This window comes from Branchiostoma belcheri, unplaced genomic scaffold, assembly GCF_001625305.1.
Source record: "Branchiostoma belcheri isolate BF01 breed outbred unplaced genomic scaffold, Haploidv18h27 scaffold2, whole genome shotgun sequence".
Taxonomy (NCBI): domain Eukaryota; kingdom Metazoa; phylum Chordata; class Leptocardii; order Amphioxiformes; family Branchiostomatidae; genus Branchiostoma; species Branchiostoma belcheri.
This window is the reverse complement of record NW_017803490.1, coordinates 2,079,107-2,103,224: the sequence shown is the minus strand read 5'-3', so window position 1 is coordinate 2,103,224 and position 24,118 is coordinate 2,079,107. Positions and strand designations below refer to the sequence as shown.

The following is a 24,118-nucleotide window of genomic DNA, read 5'->3' as shown; positions in this document are numbered from 1 at the left end:
GAATGAACAAATGAATGGATGAATGAATGGGTGAATTAGTGAATGGCTGACTCTTAATGATATATAAACACATCACGACAATTTCACCATCGCCGTCATAACGACGTCCTGACTTTGTTTAATCCCTTCATCCCAGGTGTCGAATGTTCCAGCAAAGCCATGGAAGAGAACAGAAGGATCTCTCTGGGCCCTGAGTTTCTGAGATGCGGCATCTGCCTGGACTCCTTTACGAACCCGAAGGCCCTCTCGTGCCTTCACACCTTCTGTCGGGACTGTCTGGCCCAGTACGCCGCCCGGCGCTCCAGCTTCCCCTGCCCCAACTGCCGCCGGACGGTCTTCCTGCCCTCCCACAGCGGAATCGACGGGCTCCCCGACAACTTCTGGCTCGCAAGCATCAAAGAAGAGCTGAGCAAGAAGAAGAAGAAGGGGGCTCCGAATGGAGAAGAAAAATGCGCCGTACACGAGGAAGAGAAGAAGCGGTGGTTCTGCGAAAACTGCAAACACCCCATCTGTGACGAGTGTATAGTGGAGAGTCACAACGGGCACAGAGTCACCAAGTTTAAAGAGCTGCTCGCAGCAAAACGCGAAGAGATGCACTCCCTCCGACAGGCGGTGGCCGAGCAGGTAGACAGCATGAAAACGCAACTGGAAAAGACAGAGGAGGAGGGGAGAAAGATCATGGCGGCGAAGGGGAAAATTGAGGTGGAAATCAGGAGCTGCGCACAATCGTGGTGCGACATAATACGACAGAAAGAACGACAACTACTCGACAAAACGGCGACACTGACAGAGGAATCCCAAACCCTCTTCCTCGAGGAGCACGAACGGATGAGGCTGGCCATCATAGACGTCTCGACTATGCTGGACAAAGTCCAAGCTACAACAGACGAGGGCAACTTGGACGAAGTACTCCGAGGGGTAGAAGTGCTAACGACTCTGCGGCAGAACGCAGATGAAATCAAGCAAGCTTCGGCGACCATCGAAACTCCGAAAATCAGCTTCACCCCGCTAGAGGTGTGGCCTACTGAGCTAGGCGAGGTTCAAGTCACCAGCCTTCCGGACAGACGAGTTAGAGGAAAGACTAAGTCTTACAGGGACTCCGGACAGCTCAGAATGGGCGGCCAGCACATACTTTTCCCCAAGACCCCTACCAACAGAGTTGCCTCAAGCCGGGTGGTTCGAGTAGGGGGCGCGGAATGTGGAAACGGCGCCCTGGAGGAACCGTCCGGACTGGCCGTTACCGCCGACAAGAAGATCCTCGTCTCTGATTGGGCCAAGCAGCTGATCCAAGTGTTCGACCAAAACGGCCGTTTCGTCCGAAACGTCCACCTGAACGACCGCGGAAAAGTCAGCCCAGGAAGGCTTGCGGTGGACTCCAGGTCTGGGAGGATCTATCTTCAGTGCACCGTTCCCTGTAACTCTGGAAGGGATAAGAAGATCATCAAGGTATTGAGCGACCAGGGAAGGCATCTGTTCCAGCTCGGGTCGGGGCTGCGCCGACCCCACGGAGTGTCGTGTCACACCGGAACCGGAAACATCGCCATCTTGGACACAGATCTGCGCACCGTCGTCATCATGTCACGTGACGGAGAGCGACAAATGAGCACCTTCGGATGCAACCTGGAGCACAACGCCCCTCCCCCCATCTGCTTGGACTCCATCGCCGTGGCGCCGAACGGTGACGTCGTCATGGCGGACTGGTGGTACAGCTGCGTCAAGGTCTTCGATCCTGAAGGTCACGTCCGATTCACGTTTGGGTCGCCCGGAGAGCGAGGGGGTCAGCTCAACCACCCGGGAGGGGTGTGCGTGGACTCCCGGGGGAACATCATCGTGGCGGACGAGAGAAACGGGCGGGTGCAGATGTTCGATGCGTCCGGGAACTTCGCGCGGGTTCTCGCGTCAAGGTCAGACGGACTGGAGTTCCCCAACTGCGTCGCCGCGGTGGACGACGGGAAAATCGCCGTGACGGATGATGGGAAGAAGTGCGTGTTCCTGATAGAACATGATCAGGCCTAGGATTCAAGAAGTTGTCAACAAATGACTGGAAAAAACCTGCAAGTCTTCGCCAAAACCAATGGTCTTCTTTGGCGTTCAGAATCCAATTAATCTCCAAGCAGATACGTGGGGCTGTCAGCTTTTACAGGAGGCCAATGGCCTGATACAGGCAGCCAATATAGACTTCCTTTGCCCAACAGAATCTGCTTAGAGATAAAATCCAATAACAAGTCACTGCTGGTGGTGGAACGTTTATTAATATCTTTAACTATGCCATAATGTCCACACTTCTCACAAAGCAACACTTGTACAGGGTCACCAGCACAAAATGTATGGACAAAACGAGGGTGCATTCTATGTTAGTTTGACGATGTACACTTCTCTTTTGAATGTCACTGAAAATCTGCAAACAGTTGTATTGCTATAAATATGTAGTGTGCAATATAGTTGTTGTTGCAGTAGCACAAAGTTCGAAATTAGTATTCACACAAGCCAATAGTATCTTACACCATTGTGTGGACAATTTATTCTGGAATAGAGAAAGAGAATGTGTACAAAGCTTTTATATTATATTGTTACATTGCTTCCCCCTAACGTTGCCCCATTTGGGGTTATTTGGGCGTACTACTGAGACAGAGAGTAAGGCTTACAAGTAGCTCAGTGCATGCATATAATATGATATGCTTCTTTACTCAGTATTTGGCTAGCTTGGGGCTTGGGATTATAACATAGACGCTGTACACATATATGAGAAATCAAGAAAGTCCGAACATTGTATGCCAACTTGCAGAGAAATATAAATGTTGATTTAATCAATAAAAAGAGCATGCCTTCTGTTATACATCATGTTTGCAAATGCACAAAGGACACTGAGCAAAAAAAGCCAATAAAACTAAGCTTCATAATGCCCTAATTGCAAAGTATATCTTATATGACATGGTCAAAATAGAACATTGGTTACTCTAAAGGGTTATAAACAAAGCTAACATTCATAATACCCTAATGCGTATCCATGCATGGCCAAAGGATATCTTAATATAACATGGGTCAAATGGGGTATTGGTTACTATAAAGCAGGGCTCAAAATACTGGGTGCATGTGCACCTTAGTGCACCCAAAATTGGAGCTGTGCACCCAATTTTTTCTGTGGGTGCACCAAAATATTTTGTAGGTATTTTTGTACATATCAAATGTATAACAGTATGCAGGATATTCTTGGCATACAAGTGTCAGAAAAATGATAAAATCTTTGTTGTATAAAATCCCATTTCGGATTCAAGCTCAGAAGAGGAGCAGTAAGATCTGTAATTAGTTTTTGTGTTATATGGTGCACCCCAAAAAATTTTGTGCACCTAATTCTTTAGGTTGGCTGCACCGGTGCACCTATTCGCAAAGTGAATTTCGAGCCCTGCTCTAAGGGGTATGAGATGTCCATTGTTTTCCTATATATACCTTATATGACCCCATGTCCTCGTCGGTTTCGCGAATTTTGACTATTTTTGGAATGAACAGCTCCGTTCCAGGAACTAGTGCATAACCAAAGACCTCGAAGGGTGGATTTTTTGAATATCAAAACATCGCCATAACGCTTTGTTTATGGGTCGATGTTTAGACCAATTTCCCAAGCCGCCAGCAGATCTGCATAACATGAGTATTTACTGGAAAAAATACCGGAACGCCTTCGGCGAAAAATAATTGTTCGACCCAAAACACTCTACGCCCCCCCACCACGCACATACACTTAAAGGGAGCGACTCAAAACTTCTATCTCCCTTTCCGGAAAAAATTCGTTCAGTATCTCAGAGGTAATTGTCAACTATATACAAGTGATCAGACAACGTGATTTCAGTTACAAATCCAGTATTGTACACATTTGTGTAGGAGGCGAATCCAAGCAATATGTCCAGAACATTTGACTTCACTGTCATAAAAGATATAGATTTAGAGTTGTGTACCCACCATTTCTTTATATAACACATCCAAACGACCAGCTACATTTAATAATCATACTTGCTTCTTTCATATCTATACTTTCAACACATATTCTGATCTTATCCCGTAGATGATTAAAACGTAATTCAGTAAAACCAATACAAAAGCACCAGCACTTTTATTTCTCCCTCTGAAGCTACGTGCATTTGAATCAGTCCAATTTCTTCACAACTGCGCAACTAGTACCAAAATAAGGCATACTCCCGCAAACGTGCGTCACTCTCTTAATTGTCTGCGTGTTTTCCATCTTGGCTAAAATAAGCTCCGCCCATTCCTTTCCACCAGCCAATAGGAATGCTGGATGGAAAGCCTAGGGGCTGCAAACCTGCACTAACCCTGCTGGGTTTCTTGATAAGACGGCGAAGTATAACCAAGGTGTGTGGTTGTAGCTTTCGCGCCTTATTCTACTTAGACCACCGCAGAAGAACTCTGAACACCCACGTTGAGACTAAAACTAACCAGCTTCCAAGGGCATCAGGATCGTATTGTCACAACTTGACCTTAACACTGCGCCGGTTGAGATCAGAGCACAGAACTGCATCGCCCAGTTTTTGTCAACGTTACACAACAACGTAACACTTCTAGCTCGAAGGAAGAACAGACAAAGTTGCAGACCGTCAAAGCAGCGGAACCTGAGAGAGAGAAAAAAACGTCTCGTCTTGAAGATGGGGACAAACAGCGGAGGATTTTACATCCCGGAGATCCATGTTCACCCTCCCTCCCCTGAGCTAGCTCCCTGTACCCGGGGGCCGGAGCCTCACGTGCGGAAGGATGATGCAGGCTACGACGCCGTGGGCTGTCCCGGTAAAAACGGCTCACGGCAAGACAGCGGGCTGCTCACCGTCCCCAACAGAGCCGACCATTTCTTATACACGTCCCCGGGAAGGGCGCCAAAATGTAGCGGGAAATGCAAGCTATCAGAAGACGGGAAACTCGCCCCGAATAAGACCTTATACTGGCGGGGCTCTCCCGAAGTCAGGCGGGCGCAGCCGCGACCGCGCCGGAGGGAGGACAGCCCGTACATTGACCCCATCGACGCCCTGCGGAGCAATCCTTCCCACGACTTAGCCGAGGAGGCCCGCTACACCGAGCCGTATAACTCCCGCAAAAACTCCGCATACCAATGGAAGAAGATCGCAAGGCGCGATCCTGGACCGAAAGGGACCTCTACGTACGAAAACGTTGGGAGAGAAGGCGGTGGTTCGAGGGGCTCACTGGTGCAACAGTGCGCGTGTCAGTGTAGCAGGAACATCGCAACGCCGCCGGCTACTGGTGAGGGTCATGGGACTAGGCAGGAACCGGGTACAAGTTCCACTAACACCAGGTAAGGCCTTAGCTTACATATGGCTCTTTTTTATCTTATATTAACGACCGCATCGACATTTTCAAACACACGCGTGCCCACGTGCCAACTCCCACATAGTACCCATAAATAAACACATACATGTACATAAACAAAGAAGTACCGCATAAATGAAATATTCACAAACAAATGAAGATACCTGTACCTGTCTTTGGTGCTGAACACTATATACACATGTCCTTGGTGCTGAATGCCATCCAATTCTAAGCACTATCCAAACACAGGTTAACATGCCTGTCCTTAGTACTAAACGCCATCCATACACTGTTAAAATGCCTGTCACTAGTTCTACACACTATTCAAACACGGGAACATGCCTGTCCTTGGTGCTGAACGCCATCCATACACTGTTAAACATACCTGTGCCTGTCATTAGTTTCACACACTATCCAAACACAGGGGAACATGCCTGTCCTTGGTGCTAAACGCCATCCATACAGTGTTATACATGCCTGTCCTTGGTGCTGAACGCTATCAATACACAGTTATAGTTATACATGTCTGTCCTTTTTTCTACGCACTATCCAAACGTAGGGGATCATGCTTGTCCTTAGTAGTTAACACAATATGTCCACACATAACGTTACAGATGAACATGAAATTATGACAAATATGTTACTAAAACAAGTGTTTATCTCCTAACAGAGAACCAGAAGCCGAAAATCACGACTACCATGACGTCAAACCAACCGACCCCACCGTTTGCGAGCCTTATATGGTAACCAACATGACCACAATAACTCAACAATGGCAGCCATCTTGGAACGACATCAAGTCGTCTGTCGGTAGCCATGGCAACGGCCCTGAGGAAAACAACCAGTACGAGGTGATTCCGGACCACGCTGGGCCCGAGGTTGTTTTAGAGAACAGAATCAACATGGCGGCCGCGGAGGGCGATGCCATTCAGGCGGAAAATAGGGGACATTTCTTCTTCCTCTTTCTGTTCCTGTTGCTGTTTGTAGCAGGGATCGTCTGCCTTATTCTGCGATTCTCGGTGAGTTTTATTTTATTTATTGTATCTTGATTTTATTGTTTGTATGTGACAGTACATGTATGTATTCTACTTGTTTCATTTATATTATCTACTTGTTTATTCATATATGACAAAGGTGAAGCATTGTTTTCAACTGAACTGGGTAACCCTGGATAAAAATGACGAAGAATAGAAAAATAAAAAATACATATTTCGATTATATTGTTTGTTATCAATTGTTGTAATTCATAAGGCAATATTTGATGCTTTGTTGGCCATATTAATTAAACATAACATAAGGAGAGAAAAAGACGATACTGATTGACTTGGAAGAATCGTAATTACATTAAAGAGATTCGAAAAATGTCCAAAAACTTTTAGATTCAGGTGAAAAAGTTTTCTTCCATTGGTATTTAACTTTTTATGGCCTATTTGTAGCTTTTTTTAGCTTATTTTTCATTTTGTTTTTTTAGCTTGTTGCGGAGACTTTTCCTAGAATTCTGGAACCTTCACCTTTCGATGCGCTCTAGTTTTGTGACATGTTGCCAAAAAAACAGTGTCTGTTTACATCACGTTTCCATGGGAACCGCCAAGAAACTAATCATCTCAAGAACCAATCTGTAGTATCAAATTACATATGCATGAATAGCTAACATTCAGACGTGTTTTTTTTTTTCATGAATACGAAATGCAATATTTTGCTTCAGTAAGGTTGTTGTGGTTCTCACCAGTTTTAAAACTGTACCTCCCTTGGAATGGCCTTTCGAGGATTGTGAAATATGTTTTTTAATTGAATTGCATGAAAATCTAAACATTTTGAATTGTAAAACATCCAAATCTAAACAAACACATGCACTAAGATAGAAAGTACGTATGAGTAGTGCTTGAGTTCACCAACACCCCCACCCCCTTCCCATGGCACACCATAAATTGTCAATATGTACATGTACTGGTTAATTTCGAGATTTAAGTTGGTTTGAATTACTTCTATCTAGTTATCATATTCATAGAAAATATACTAACTTATTCCTTTTTCTTCGCCAGACTTCAACGTTTCAGCATGCGCAAGTCAGTACCGGAAATATGCCTGGAGGAATTCAGCTGATACCATAATACAACAACTTAAAAAATAAAAAATTATCAGGTGCCATGCAAACTTCTACCGCTAGGAAGCGCCACTGACTTTTGAACCTCAAGAAGAATGACCAGAAAATTGAATTTTAAAATCGAGTTTTGCCGTCCTGATATTGTATTGGATGTATTTAACAAATGAAATACAAGAAGGGCGCCCCATATCACCAGTGTTGTGATGGAATATGTACATATTATTATATTATATTCAATGGTAATGTAGAGAGGCCATGACTTGGCTGTTGTGATGTGTGTCTATTGGAAAATATGAGAAAAAAGAATGAACACAAAATTGTACTCCTAGAGAGCTGTTACAGAGTTTTATCATACCTAAGATTATATTATAAGACTAAGATTGTATTATATTAGAACTATATACTACTATAGAATATAATTAATATTTGGTATCTGCGATTGTAATTTTTACCTCAAGTTTTGCAAACTATTTCATACCTTTGTTGAAGCTGAAAAGAGTGAATTTTTGTAAGGGTACAACGTTGGTACCTTCTTGGGATTCGAACCCAGGACCTTTAGATTTAGTTCAACAAACACAACGCCACTATGCCAAATAAAGAACATTTTCTTCCAGCAAACCTTTATTCAGCATATATTGTAACCCATACAGATAAACACACATAGTAACAACAATAATAACTATTGTATGAATAATCATGATCGTATTCATACAATGTATAACAAACTATTGTTTTCTAAATATATTTATACTTGAGACTCATCTATATTCCCAAAGGCAAAAGTAATTATGTACAAATTCCATGTAAACTTTAACTAGATTTTCTCTTTTCTTACTATCAATGAAGAGTTAACATTTCCTATTCATGCTATTGATTATGAGTGGTCTTATATGATTTCTAACCATTGAATGTACCAATAGTAGTATCTAACGTGCATTGTACATGTATCTTGTTCGTGGTTGTTCATATTGCAAAATGCCAAAAGGATAGTGTTTTAGTATGAGTAAAATAAATATTTACTGACTTAAACTGAATTCTCGCTGGTCGAGTATATAGATTTGAATGTAAATTTTGGACACTATATTTATTGTATTTCATTTCTCAAGTATCACTTTGTGTATAAGATCATTAATACACTAAATATATCTAATCTATATATCTATGGTTTTATCATAATATGATTTTATCATATCTTTATACTTGCATTCAATTGTAATGTACATATGATCTATAATAATGGTTGTCAAGGAATCAATTTGATTATCAAAGAATAAATTGAGCTATCACCTTAAGATACCACGTTTTTTTGTACACCATGATTATATACGGCTATACACATTATATCATTATACATTATACATATATCCCATAAACCAAGAAACAAACAAACAGACAAACAAACGGCTCTGAAAGCATAATCGGGGCTCCTGTGCACCTGAGATACAAGTACAGTCAAACTTAATAAAACGTTAAACTTTATTCCAACACACAATTGCACAGGCCACTGTCGCCTTCATCAGGTGAATAAGGTCACGTGTTTGTAACCGTAACTCTCGCAAAATCACGTAGTGAAGTGATTGGTCATTAATTATCCTGATGAAGGTGGCAGTGGTCGCGGAAACTTGATCCTTGTACAATTGTGTGTTGGAATAAAGTTCAACGTTTTACTATGATTACTACCAACACAGAGGAATTTTCATGATAATACAGTCAAACTTGCTACCCGCATTGTTCCTCATTGCAACCAAGCTAAATCTATACTTTTCGTCGTAAGTCTTTTTTCCAGAAGAGGAAATATCTAGATGTTTTCCAAATCAAGTACCGAGTCCCGTTAACACTATTATCACTTCAGAAATTCAACAAAGTTGATTTAATAAGTGTTTCACACGTCAACTTTTCGTGCTACTAACTTGCCAACTTCAGGCAATGTGCATTTAAAAGTTCAAAAGAACATGAAAACAAATCTGGCACAGATTTTGATGACGTAGATTTCATAAAATTGTGTAGTCCGTAGCTAGTGACGACACATTTTTATGTGTGCTACGTCATCGAAATCTGTGCCGTGTGACGTCACGACTTTGACCCTACTTCCCATGCTCCATGACTTTCTGCCCACAGACATACACCTCCTGGATGTTTCTGTCATCACCTGCAACAGAAGTGAATAAATAGTATAGTACATTTTTTTAAACAATAAGAAACACTATTGAACACTATACACGCACAGGTGAACATGTCTGTCTTTGGCACTGAACACCATCCACACAGGTGAACATGTCTGTCTTTGGTACTGAACACCATCCACACAGGTGAACATGTCTGTCCTTGGTGCTGAACACTATCCACACACAGGTAAACATGTCTGTCCTTGGGCTGAACACTCATCCACACACACACATACTTGGAGTATGCAAGGTAGAGTTTAAAATTAGTTTCCATTGAAGAACGTTCTAACATGAAGGGTTGTTGTATTTTGTTTGCATGAATCATTTTATAGAGGTACCAATGGCACATTATGAGTTAATTACAGTTGTTTTATTGAAAAGTTAATATCATAAATTCTGATGAAAGTCTCAAAGAAGTTATCAATACTTTAACAAGTAGAATAGGACAAAGTCATATGAGACTAGAACATGAAATATTATTCTTAGTGCAATTAATTTTGAGACGGATATATTTTCATTTAGTATCAAAATAAAGAGCGTCACTTACCTATGAAAAGGAACTTCTGAACAAGGTCCTGGTGGCCAAAAATAACAAAAAAACACAGTAAGAACCAGTTAAGAACGAACAATACGAGGTATCTTTTCCACAGTAATACTACAAAACCATTCTGGTGCATTAGAAAACATACAATACAACCATCTACCTCGATAGAGTCGAAGTCGAAGGTGTCCACACGACTGGAAGAACTATCCATGTCAATCAGGAGAGCATCGAAGTCCTTCCCCTCTTCAAAGTTCCCGATGGTATCGTCCAGGGCCAAGGCTAAACAAAAACAAAAATAAAAACATGAACATCTATCTACCGAAAATATTCATTTTACAAATAATGTAAGAGAGAGCTATACACTGAACTGAGTATATTTGTGGTACGAAGATATGGATTTTGAGGGAATACTACTGTTACAAAACTTTCGTGACCATAGCATGTCAAGATCACGAGATAGCAAGGCTGAAAATTCCGCTGCAGTACCATAACAAGCCGCCAGGGGGGCCAAAATCTAATCATTTCCGGTTGTCATCAAGACCTACCACCTACCAACTTTCATGACGATCCATCTACAGTACCTCGAGTTATCTTGCTAAACCACATACATACATACACGCATGCGTACTACAAACATACATATATGCACACACATACACACACAAACGGTTGGCAAAGGTAAGAATGGTCCAAACCAACCTTCTGCGCCCCCTAGCGTCGCCATGCGGAACGCCTCCTGGTAGGAGATGGGTCTGTAGTCGGCGGGCCGCTGGATACTGATGGCGTTTGACGTGTGGATGGCCAGGCGGATGGCGTCCAGCATGGACGGGTGGTACCCTCCTGACACATCTGTGGACCAGGCCGTTAGTAAGTCAAATCCTTCCCACGCAGTAGTACGTAACAAGTTATATCACTAATACTTAAACTTGACCGGTACCTTTGTTTTCCTTACCCCAACCTACCAACTAAATATCATAAATATATGTGCCGGTTTAAAGCCTGTTAATTTCCTCACCGGTTCCCAAACCGACTTTCAGGCCTCTGTCGAGCCATGTCCTAGCGTCCATCATTCCGCTACAGATTCTGCAGAATTAAGAATAGAAAAGGAACATTTTTAGTGTTTAAAGTTAAAACTTTTGTTCAAACACAAAGAAATGTGCTCACTTAGAGCTTTCGACCAGTCACTCTTGTCTTCTTCAGTAGACGCTTGTCATGTGGCTTCTCTGAAGTGTGACGTCGTCACTGGGTCGAAGGTATCTGATCGAAAGCTTGAGGTGAGGACAATTCTTTGTGTTCGAACAAGTTTTAACTTGAAACATGTAACTAGCAACACATATGAACGGTTATGACATTTTTTTGGTTCCAAAATATGAAGGTTACAATGAAAAGCCTTGTCAAATAGTGTTGAATGTATGAAACAGACTATCGACAGCCGACTTACGATAGGTTGGAGTTGGGGCAGTGTGACACGCCCACACCTCTCTCCCTCATCAGGTCCAAGTCAAACTCCGTCAGGTAGACACAGTGGGCCATCACGGTCTGTGGGGACGTACACAACACTCAGTAAGTACGCCAATCAACCTAATCTCCAGGCAGATCTTTTGGGTGGCCGCAAAGACAGTATCGAATTGGCAAAGCTGTATCCATTTGCTAGACAGTATCCAATACACTGGCAAATGGATACCGCCTGGCCAATTTCATCCTGTCCTTGCAGCCACCACAAAATCTGCTTACAATCAACCCACAATGAACTGGGACGGCGGCCGGTATCGACTTCTCGCTCGACCTTTGACCCACTCCTGACGTCACGCATCCCAAAGATCATTGCGCGTCAGGACAGAAGGTTTAATTCCTGATGAAGGACACGGTCGAAAATATGGCGAACCGTACCATTCCTTTGTGTATAACAGTAAACAAATTTTAAAGAATGTGTGAAGCAAACATAGACTTTGGCTTTATATTGAGACCGGGAAGAGATGACAAGTTGTTTTTGCTTCTGATTGATTGAAATTTGATATATGACCTTGTTGGTGAAGACGCCACACTTGTCGTAGACGTCCGTGTAGCAGTCGTACTGAGGAAACAGTTCGCTCACTAACGTCACTTCAGCCGGGCTCTCACACAGGTGACTCTGAAGGGCAGAACATAAACATTCGTGAAGAACGAACATGATTCTCAACAATGGCTTGTTTGTTCATTTGTTTGTTATACCCATCAACCGCTTCAAGGCGTAATGCATTCAGTATGTACAGAGACCTGACTGATTCTTTTGATACGTATGGTGGATTCTTTACTGAACTAACAAGAAGAGACTGAAAAGGTTATGAAAATATTATAGAAGAACTTTATTGCACGACAATTGTACATGGTTTAATGTATGGCAACGATTATCTGGTCTCACCTGTATGGGCAGGTCGTACTTCTGGGCCAGTTTCCCGAGCCCAGACATCAGCTCAGTGGTACAGGCGACGGCGTACCGGGGTGTGATCACCGGAGTGATGAGGGGGTTCTGAAAAAACACATATGAATTAGGAAGGTATGAATCAATATATTACCTTTCGTATTGACTAGAAAGATAACATTTTCTAGCAAATGCATACTGTTAACCTTCACATGATCTATGTAGCTAGCCTAACAAACTACTGTTCTGTTTATTCTTATTAATTGAATACATCTATATACATGTACTAGCATATGGTGACCAGCCCCTACTACTCTGTCATGCTACATAATGTAACCCAAAACGACGGTGTTTGCTATAGGACTAGTTACCATGGTGACAGACGTCTGACCCAGGTTATTGACCTTATGTGTTTGGAGAAGTTTTAAAAGAAGAAGAAACGTTAATCAACACAAACATATTGAAAAGGAAGTCGTACCTTTCTTCCCAGAACCTCTTTGATGAATCTGAAAGTACAATAAACGCGTAGATTTAAATTTGACATCTGTTTCGAACTCTTAATCTGCTCAAGTAAAGCTTTTGTGCTCATATCAATCCGGTATACCGCTACATGCTTACCTAATTGTACAAAATTCCTGTTTTTACAGTTTTTTAAAAATTGATTTGAAGTTTTAAGGGAGAAGAAATGAAGATACTTACTCCTCTGTATTCTTCAGTGACGCGTCTGTTCCCTCACAATAGTGGTCAGGCACGTTCTGGTCACTGTTACACTTCCCCACGTAAGCCCTCTGGCCGAAATACTCTATTAAGTACAACAAGAAATATGAGCTGTCAGGAGTCTAAATCTCTCCTGCTATAAAATTGCAACATGATGCAACCCAACATTGGTTACAGACGCAACATTGGTTCAGGTTATTGAGGTCACTATTTGAAGAAGAAGAAAATGAAGACGAAACTGAGCAAAAACAGTATGTTTTATTTACCTGCAGCGTCACACAGAGCCATGGATGCCTTCTTGTGGATGGTGGCGAAGTAACTGGCGGTCGTGGTGCCACACGACAGCGTCTTGTGCTGCGAGGAAAAAGAACGGTCAAGCTTTGGGGAAAAAAATCAATGGACACAGGCTCTCTAGATTCACAGTAACAAGGGACATAGAGATGTAAGATGTGTTCAGTACCAAGGACAGACAGCCCTAGCCTCCTTCGCAGACTTGTGGGGCGGCGGCGTTATTTTTTTCGGGGGGTGACGCGGGTCATTTGGAGAGAGATTTGCCGCCGTTAGAGTTTTTTCGCAGCCCAACAAACAACAAACAGAGACAAACTACATTGTTTTTAGGACTGTATGGGGGGGGGGGTAGCTGTTTGGCCAGCCATGAGGTTTCTTCGCTAAAGTCTCACCACGACTTTCTTGTAGACGTCCCGTGCGAAGTCCAGATCGCTGTACTTGGTCTCCAGCGGGAAGGTGTAGGCGTGGAGCCACTCCAGCAGCGGCAGGTCCACCTTGGTGCCCGTGTTGGGGTACTGGGGAGCGTGGATGTGCGTGTCGATGAACCCGGGGATGATAAACTGGCTGCAGTAAAACACAGGGCATACAGCTATAGTAAAAAACATATACTCGAACTAACAAACGACAAGCACATGAGGTGCACTGCCGTGACGTAGGGACCCCCCACGAAGCCCATTTTTGCACTTGACCTTGGTCTTTACAACGGTAACCTGCCTGCCAAAAATTATGAACATCGAACCACGCCTTCAAGAATTATGCCGCTAAATCCACAGCAGCTTTCGTGGAAAACAAGTGCACAATGTTTTACACTTAACTTACATGGTCTAGATCAATAAACTAATGCTCTGTATATATGGTGACCAGTCCCTCCATGCTACTTGCTACATAATGTAATCCAACACTACAGGGTGTCTGCTACAGCACCAGTTGCCATGGTGACAGACGTCTCACAAATAGCCTGTAAGGTTACCTGTCGGTCAGGTTGTGCACAGACGGGTTGAAGCCAATCTCGGCTGCAAGGTCCTCAAGGGAATCATCGTCCTTAACAAACAGAATCTGAAAAAAATCCAACCAGCGTCAAATTACTGAAGCACACACAAGCTATGACTTACACGTATTTATCAATTTTGAACCAACCCAACAACAAACGTTTAGTGGAAACAAAGGGAAATCAACCAATAGATATATACGTCAACGTTCAACACAAAGCATAACTTGAAACATAAATAACTTATAAAGTAATAAAATAAAAATAACTCAAAAAGATACGAATATTGTGACTCATTTGCCTAGCCTGAGTTTCTTAAGATCCCCTTTTCCTGTAGAAATTGATCATTAATATTCTGCTTCTTGAAAAATGAATGTATTTAGTGAAAGACTGAAAGATCAAGTGAATGGACTAGATTGTTACGATATTGGTAGAAGACTGTATCCTACATTGAAGATTGAAGTAAATGTTTCACTGATGGCCTTGTTACCTTTCCGGATGGGTCGACCCCAATGACCCCGTTCTTGAGGATCTGCATGGGTTTATCCTTGGTGGAGTGCACCAGTGTGCCGCGAAACACCTTCACACCCTCCGACTCATGGCCTGGGCCGAACCCGTTCTGAACTGCAATGAAACCCAGGATATTGTTTTGACCGAATGATTTTGAAGTCGAAAAAAAAAACATTTGCAAGCAAGTACAGAATGTTCAACGTTACAACATATCACAAAAAATCCAAGACCATAGCATGTTCAGAACACAAGATACAAAAACCGGAAGTTCTGCTGCAGTACCAAGGTCAACACGAGGCTCATATTTAACATTGACCTTTGCCTTCCTGCGACCTACCAACATACCAAATATCATCACAATCCATGAAGGTGTTCTGAAGTTATGCTGACTAGAAATGTGCGGAAACACAGACACACACACAGACACACACACACACACGCACGCCAAAAACAATACATCCATTTTCATGGAAGTAACAATATGTTTTCCTTCTGCCAAGGAAAATATACCAATATAGGGAGGTAAAAAGGTATATGTCCTTACCATATCCAGGGTACACATCATTTCCGTTGCAGTCCTCCATGATGTCACGTCAAGAACGAAAAATGCAGTTGAGCGGGCTTTGTTTCCGGATGGCTGCGAGGACACAATACAGGTTATCGTTACATCGCTTACGATCTATTAATAAAGGTATTTGCTACACTAAACACTTGTAACCACTAAAGATACACCGTACAAGAATCCGGTCAAGTAGGCTATATAACTAGGGCAATTCCCCGGGGGTACTTAGCTAGCCAAGGACACTGAAGTGACCTCTAAAAATATAAATTTTCAAGTTGACTAACTAATCTTGCAAGTCATGAATGAATTCGTCAATTTTCCCCAAAATGATGCACCATTTTTGGCGACCCATTTGACATTCTGGCCACTCATTTTGGCCAGTTGTTCACCTTATAACATTTTGGCCAATTATTCACCTTATTTTACCAATACATTTTAAAGCCACAGAACCCCCGTCAAAACAGCAAACCGCCATTTTAGGTTTGAATCAAATACTCCACCCTCAGTCACCCTTTCTACACACGTTTACCAGATACAGCGTTAACTTGTATATTCATACTGTCTTGAAAGCTTTCTAAGACCGCGTAACCTTGAATTTGAGACTCACCTTAACAATTACCGGCGCATATCTTTCAAAATGTGAACGTCGTCAACTCAAAATCAGTCTAGTAGTAGTATAGGGTGGGTAGAACTGGTTATATATTAGTTGTAGGTAACGAGTTTAGATGTAATAAATTAGACCAACTCCCTTTGTCTCTCGAATTCTTTGAAGTGAACGGGTGTGAAAAATAAGTATCAAACAAGGGAGGTAAAAAAAAACAAGTCTTTCTTTGATAATCTGACATTTAACTGCGCTCAATGTTTAACTTAGAAGTGATTGTAACTATAACTTCAGCATGAGGGAGATTTACAACATGTGTATTTGGGTTGTTTGTTGAGGTGTTGTTACTACTGTAGCGATTTAATTGTTTGGAAATTTTATCTGAAATGTCAACGTGCGTCGTGGCACGCTCCGCCCATTTTTTGGCTAATCTGTGTTCACTAAACTTTCGTAGCCACAAAGATGGTAACGTTATATACACTGTAGCAGAAACCCGAAAAGTGGGTCAAAGTAAAAGATAATTTACCGGGAGTACTTAGCTAGCCAAGGGCACGGAAGAGGGCTATATCTTTTCAAGGACGAGGTACTTAGCTGATAGCTAGCTAAGGACACTGAAGAGGGCCATAACTCATCAGTTTTCAAGGACACCTCAGTAGTTGGTCAACTCATCTGGCAATTGATTCGTCCTTTTCACACTTTAGGCGAAAAATTTGACATCTGGCCACTCATTTTGGCAACTATTTACCTTATGAAATTTTGGCCAATTATTCACCTTATTTTATCAATTCTTACATTTTAAAGCCAGACAACCTACGCCACAGCAGCGAACCGCCATTTTGAGTTTGAATCGAACACCCCAGTCGACCTTTCTAAGCACGTCTGACCAAATACAGCGTTAACTTTTACACTCAAGCTGTATTGAAAGCTTTATAAGACCACGTACTAGTAACCTTGAATTTGAGACTCACCCTAACAATTACCGGCGTATACCTTTCAAAACGTGAACGTCGTCAACTCAAACTCAGTCTAGACTCTAGACTAGTCTAGTAGTAGTAGAGGGTATGTTGGCCTGGTTATATTAGTTGTAGATGATAAACTAGATCAAACATTAGGGAGGTAAAGAACAGGACTTTCTTTGATAACCTCACATTTACTGCGCTCAATGTTTACTAGTAACTTAAAAGTGATTGTAACTATGATTTCGGCATGAGGGAGAGTTACAACATATTTCCGTTGTTTGCTGAGGTATTGTTACGATTGCTACGATTTAATTGCTTGGAAATTTCACCAGAAATGTCAGCGTGCTTCGTGGCACGTTCCGCCCATTTTTGGCTAATCTTCATTATGCATGACCCTACCCTGTGTTCACTTTGGTAACTCTCGTAGCCACTAAGATGATATACTAGTATACACTGTAGAAAAAAAACGATGAAAGGGTCAAACAAGAACGACCATTTGCCGGGGATACTTAGCTAACCATGAGACACCGAACTATAACTCAGTTTTCAAGGGCGTCTCATGCATCAGTAGTTGGTCAACTCATCTGGCAATTCATTCATCCATTTTCCCACTTGATTCACCCCTTTTGGCGAAAAATTTGACATTCTGGCCACTCATTTTGGCCAATTGTTCACCTTATAACATTTTGGCCAATTATTCACCTTGTTTTACCAATTCTTACATTTTTAAAGCCAGAGGACCCACGTCACAACAGTAAACCGCCATTTTAGGTTTGAATCAAATACTCCGCCCTCAGTCACCCTTTCTACACACGTTTACCAGATACAGCGTTAACTTGTACATTCATACTGTCTTGAAAGCTTTCTAAGACCGCGTAACCTTGAATTTGAGACTCACCTTAACAATTACCGGCGCATATCTTTCAAAATGTGAACGTCGTCAACTCAAAATCAGTCTAGTAGTAGTATAGGGTGGGTAGAACTGGTTATATTAGTTGTAGTTAACGAGTTTAGATGTAATAAATTTGACCAACTCCCTTTGTCTCTCGAATTCTTTGAAGTGAACGGGTGTGAAAAATAAGTATCAAACATTAGGGAGGTAAAAAAAACAAGCCTTTCTTTGATAATCTGACATTTAACTGCGCTCAATGTTTAACATAGAAGTGATTGTGACTATGATTTCGACATGAGAGTTACAGCATGTGTATTTTGTGTGGTTTGCTGAGGTATTGTTACTACTGTTGCGATTTAATCGTTTGGAAATTTCATCTGAAATGTCAACGTGCGTCGTGGCACGCTCCGCCCATTTTTGGCTAAGTCAAGCATAAACATGCATGCATGGCCCTTCTCTGTGTTCACTAACTTTCGTTGACACTAAGATGGTATATATACTGTAGGCAGAAACTGGTGAAGTAGGTCAAATAAGGAGGATACTTTGCCGGGGATACTTAGCTAGCCAAGAACACTGAGAAGGGCTATAACTCAGTTGTCAAGGACGCCTCAGTAGTTGGCAAACTAATCTGGCAAGTCATGAATGAATTCGCCCATTTTCCCGAACGATTCGCCATTTTTTGGGAAACCATTTGACATTCTGGCCACTCATTTTGGCAACTATTTACCTTATGACATTTTGGCAAATTACTCACCTTATTTTACCAATTCTTACATTTTTAACCCAGAGGAACCACGTCACAGCAGTAAACCGCCATTTTGAGTTTGAATCGAACTCCACAGCCGACCTTTCTAAACATGTCTACCAGATAGCAGCGTTATCTTTTACATTCAAGTAGTCTTGAATGCTTTATAAGACCACATAACCTTGACTTTGAGACTCACCTTAACAATTGCCGGCGTATACCTTTCAAAACGTGAACGTCGTTAACTCAAAATCAGTCTAGTAGTAGTACAGGGTGGGTAGAACTGGTTATATTAGTTGTAGCTAACGGGTTTAGATGTAATAAATTAGACCAACTCCTATAGTCCCTTGAATTCTTTGAAGTGAACGGGTGTGATAAATGAGTATCAAACATTAGGGAGGTAAAGAACAGGGCTTTCTTTGATAACTTATTGTCTGACATTTAACTGCGCTCAATGTTAAAAAGTTAGAAGTGATTGTAACTATGATTTCGGCAAGAGGGAGATTTACAGAATTTTGCGTTGTTTGCTGAGGTATTGGTGACGTTACTACTGTTGCGATTTAATCGTTTGGAAATTTTATCTGAAATGTCAGCGTGCGTCGTGGCACGCTCCGCCCATTTTTGGCTAAGTCAAGCATAAACATGTGTATGCATGACCCTTCTCTGTGTTCACTAAACTCTCGTAGCCACTAAAACGACATATTATATATACTGTAGCAGAAACCGATGAAGTGGGTCAAATAGGGATACTTTGCCGGGGATACTTAGCTAGCCAAGAACACTGAAGTGACCTCATAACTTTTCAAGGGCGCTTCAGTAGTTGGGTAACTCATCTGGCAAGCCATGAATGAATTCGTCCATTTTCCCGAACGATTCACCATTTTTGGCGAAACAATTGACATTCTGACCACTCATCCACCATTTTGGCCAATTACTTTACTTATTTTACCAATTCTTACATTTTTAAACCTAGAGGAACCACGTCACACCAGTAAACCGCCATTTTGAGTTTGAATCGAACACCACAGCCGACCTTTCTAAACACGTCTGACCAGATAAAGCGTTAACTTTAACACTGAACTAGTCTTGAAAGCTTTATAAGGCAGCGTAACCTTGAATTTGAGACTCACCTCAACAATTGCCGGCGTATACCTTTCAAAACGTGAACGTGGTCAACTCAAAATCAGTCTATAGTAGTCTAGTAGTACAGGATACGTTGGCCTGGTTATATCAGTTGTAGGTAATAAATTAGATCAACGTCTATTGTTTCTCGTGTTCTGTGGTAAAGTTATATGTATATATAATTAAGGGGTGCGATAAATGAGTATCAAACATTAGGGAGGTAAAGAACAGGACTTTCTTTGATAATTTGACATTTACTGCGCTCAAATTACTGTAAATTCGGCGCGAGGGAGATTTATAACATCTTGCGTTGCTTGCTGTCAGGTATTGCTACTACTGTTGCGATGTAATTGCTTGGAAATGTCATTTGAAGTGTCAGCGTGCTACGGGGCCCGCTACGCCCATTTTTGGCTGATCTTCAATCATATGTGAGGGCCTGCAAGGGGGGAGTCCTGACAATCTCTCTACGCTGAATTCGGAAACCTCTCGCTTTTACGCTTTACGATAAATTCCAAGTGGCTACAGCGCATTACGTAGAATTAAAACGCCGAATACGCTCTACGTAAAAATATTAGAGCGGTCCGTCTACGCTCTACGTAGAATTAAAACGGCCGATTACGCTCTATGGAAAAGGCTTGCCGGCCCCCATATGTAGCCTTTACCATGCCTGTCTTTGGGAATATGGATCGTAGCAGTTGAAGAAAAGGAGAGTAAAATTGGCCAGACGATTCTTTTCCTGCGCGGCCAGTCAAACCCCAAGGCCGCCAAACTCACCTGGCAAAGATTCTCCCCATACAAAGCCAACGTTTCATTCGAAGTTTCATATCGAAGTTAACGTGCTTTGGGGCACGTTACACCCACGTTTTCATGATTTTGGGTAATCCTCAAGCAGATGTATGGCCCTGCTCTATGTTTAACTCGTGTTTTTGAGGGTTTTTTTGTATGTCTATTGGTTCACGTTTTCCATGCCATCCCCATACATCTGAGATTAGGGTCCAGCGCTTTTGATGTTTTTTTTTTAAACTGCAAGAAATAATCGAAGAGCTGCAATTTGACAGAAAGCTGCAAGGGGACACGCATCTAACATTTCCGTCCTATCCGAGGGACATCCCTAACCGAAGCTAGGTACTAATTGCCACCTGAGTGAAGTGAGGAAAGTCGTGTAGAGTGCCTTTCCCAAGGGCACAAGATCGGTGACATGGGCAGGATTCGAACCCGCGACCTCTTGGGTGTGAGCCGAACACAGTTTGCCAGTACGCAGACTACTGTTCAAAGATCATTCGTCCTATATATAGTAGTATTTTCTCCTTTTGTTCACTAGGCTCCCCCCACCGGGTAAAATTTCCACCGACGGTGTCTGATTTAGGTCACTGGCCGCGGTCCAACTCTTGCGAGGCGTGTTTACCAACTCGCACCTCGAATCGACCCATGGTCAAATACTGATAACAGCTACTTTCAACCACTTCAACGGTGGTTATACGAACCGGTTTGGCCTTATATCAACATCATATACACCACCCGTGTCATTTTGACCATGGCGTTGGCATAGTTTAAGACATAACGACTTGGTATTGTGTTGTTCCTTTGTGTTGACGTTGACTTTTCAATGGCCCACGTTTTTGGCAACCTGTCAATTTTTTCTAGCAATGCATCGCTGGCACTTTACGCTCACTTTCCGTACCGTGTTTTCAAAACATCGCGAAGGCATTGGGCAGTTCTTGCTAGTTAAAAACCTCACGGTTAACTAAACTATTGTATAATACCAGACATGTATGTGTGAAACTGTGTGATAAGCAAGTAATAGATAAAGAGATCAAACAAACTATAGGACAACGAGGTAAAAAGAGGGGTGTGTCGCATTCTCTACACATAGCAAACATACGTGTACTTCTGAAACTAACCAACCGTAAATAACACTTCTTAGAATAAAATGACACTAAATAGTTAGCAATGGTCTCATTTGTATCTTCTAGGGGTTCAAAATCTCATCGTTTGAACATAAATTCTTGGTGTATGTAGAATCTTTTTTTGACACACGGGGGCAAAGTTTAGTCGGGTAAGAGTAAAATAAACGTTAAATATTAACCTTAACAAGAAACTTCTTGAAAGACAGGTAGGCCTAGCTTTGTTACTTATGTACGGATGGTCTGACAATGTGATAGTCTTGTCATGACAAGAAGATTAGTGTCTTACCTGGGAATTAGCGTCGTCTTTTGGTAGGTCAACACGCCTAAATGTGGGACAGGGAAAACACGTACGGTGTTGTTTTGCTATACCACACGGTCATGTGACGTAAATATCGTACGTCAAGCACGTGAAAATGGAGGCGTGGCCGGTATGGAGGCCTCTGATTGGACGGAGAGTCGTGGTAAACAAGTCATGTGATATGGGGCTCTCATTGGCCCTTATATCAAATGACAAAATAGGTGTTTGTTTCCAAAAGGCGCGTCAGAAGAAAAAGACTCTGATTGGTCGACAGTTGTTGATTCTTATTCAGTAACGACAAATAAAGGAAGTTTTGCCATTTCAAAGTGATTTCCTTGTTTTTTTTCTATTTTCAGACCAAAAATGTATATTTTGGGCTCTGTGCCCTGGTATTACAGCAAAAATACCCGATATTTGGTATGGAGATTCCTATAATAACATATGACCACAGGACTAGTTTAATTCACAATTTTAGGCATACTTAACTTCAAAATTATCTATTTAATGATTTATTTCAATTACTAAGTTAAGATGCGTTGTTCAAATTTTCTTGCGAATAGAGATTTAAAACTATGTGCAAAGTTATGTACTATATTTGCCTAACATTGTGTTCAGGCCATGTCATATCGCTATGTATAGCTTGTGAACAATGGGCAGGGCAGGAAAGACCAAAGTACACTTTGCGAACGACGTTGCTAAGCATATATTTATCGATTTTTCCATTTATAATTCGCATTCTTTGGAAGCCATTCTTGGCTACTTGTATTCGTCTTGCATACATGTTTTAAACTTATTCATTTAGTGATTAAACTTTACCATCAAATGCATGACTGCCGACGTTACCTCCTCAGAGTCCGAGAGGACGTCGACGTCCCTAACCGAAGTTAGTTACTCATTAACAAAGTGAGGAAATAGGTGTTAAAATGCCTTTCCCAAGAACACAACAACGGGGCCTGCCTGGGATTCGAACCCAGAACCCTCTGATTCTGAGCCGACAACTCTTGTTTACGGATACGAAAATGTAGTAGAAACACCAGTACTTACTTTCCTTTTCAGGCGATGACTTGTCCCTACCAGGCAACACTCCCCCGTCTACAGAACAACCTGTTACACAAGTCTATCTTCAAACTGTGTGACAGGATGTTTGGAATATACATGTACTAGTATGATGCAGGTGCACGTGTGCGCGATTCTGATTGGACAAGAGCTAGTGACGTAGTCAAAGTTTGGGGGCACTGACCCTTGCTGTCTCATGACCCAATTGTAAGGAGACTAGGTGATAGGCCAGGGACAACCTAGCCTCCATAGCATGCCCAAAACTGTGGTTTGGGGGGGTCAGGGTCTTTGGCTTTTATGTGCTATTTTCTAAATTGCATATAGACAACAAAGTCGGCCTGGTTGAATTACCCCCGTTTTTAGAAGTGGGCTAATCAGAAAACAGCCGAAGACCGCCAAACCCCCAGTTCTATAGTATAAGCCTGCTACGGAGGCTAGGGACATCCATGCTTGACCGAACACACACATTATCTGTTTGCTTTCCTGGTACTTTTCACTGGTATTAGTGGCGTCGAATGTCAAATAAGTGGTTAGGCTAGCAGATTAGAGACTGAGAAGACAGACATAACAGTTATATGGTTGTGTTGACCTATACGAGGAATCTTCTATCTTTTGGCACAATACGGGACTTCAATAAGGGTAATACCTGTACATCACATTACATGTATCTTGTAAATACAAAGGTTCCATATATAACGGTCCGAAGAGATATACATGTAGTACTAGTAACGTTATACGACGCCGGCTATTCTGATGCAACCTTGACCATGCAAACGCATTACGTTCTTGGTACGTGCTGGGACTCACCACCTCCGCACTTAAATAACTTAAACAACAGTACAGAACGCATTCAAAACATGGGATTGATATAGATATTACATTTTTATGCAGAAACCATTCTAGTGTCTATATATGATGTGTTTTTTTACATACA

At 42.0% G+C, this 24,118-nt stretch overlaps 3 protein-coding genes across 3 annotated transcripts; 2 read left to right on the top strand and 1 right to left on the bottom strand.

Annotated features, from left to right (window-relative positions):
• The first annotated feature begins 159 nt into the window (after positions 1 to 159).
• LOC109468799 (tripartite motif-containing protein 2-like) lies at positions 160 to 2,339 on the top strand. The gene has a single exon (XM_019767137.1). It carries the CDS (start codon positions 160 to 162, stop codon positions 2,014 to 2,016), a length of 1,857 nt encoding a protein of 618 aa, XP_019622696.1. The 3' UTR covers positions 2,017 to 2,339.
• Positions 2,340 to 4,652: 2,313 nt separating this feature from the next.
• On the top strand, positions 4,653 to 7,436 carry LOC109468367. Its single transcript, XM_019766617.1, has 3 exons — positions 4,653 to 5,311; positions 5,996 to 6,344; positions 7,368 to 7,436. Exons 1-3 carry the CDS (start codon positions 4,653 to 4,655, stop codon positions 7,434 to 7,436), a joined length of 1,077 nt encoding a protein of 358 aa, XP_019622176.1.
• A 1,127-nt stretch (positions 7,437 to 8,563) lies between these two features.
• LOC109469021 (guanine deaminase-like) lies at positions 8,564 to 22,410 on the bottom strand. The gene is made up of 16 exons (XM_019767410.1): positions 22,117 to 22,410; positions 15,587 to 15,679; positions 15,023 to 15,156; positions 14,515 to 14,600; positions 13,937 to 14,108; positions 13,523 to 13,610; positions 13,239 to 13,341; positions 13,018 to 13,045; positions 12,540 to 12,647; positions 12,162 to 12,269; positions 11,580 to 11,677; positions 11,154 to 11,221; positions 10,838 to 10,987; positions 10,299 to 10,417; positions 10,142 to 10,169; positions 8,564 to 9,578 (listed from the first exon to the last, which is right to left on the bottom strand). The coding sequence occupies exons 2-16, from the start codon at positions 15,624 to 15,626 to the stop codon at positions 9,514 to 9,516; spliced, it is 1,395 nt and encodes a 464-aa protein (XP_019622969.1). The 5' UTR covers positions 15,627 to 15,679; positions 22,117 to 22,410; the 3' UTR covers positions 8,564 to 9,513.
• Between the last annotated feature and the right edge of the window lie 1,708 nt (positions 22,411 to 24,118).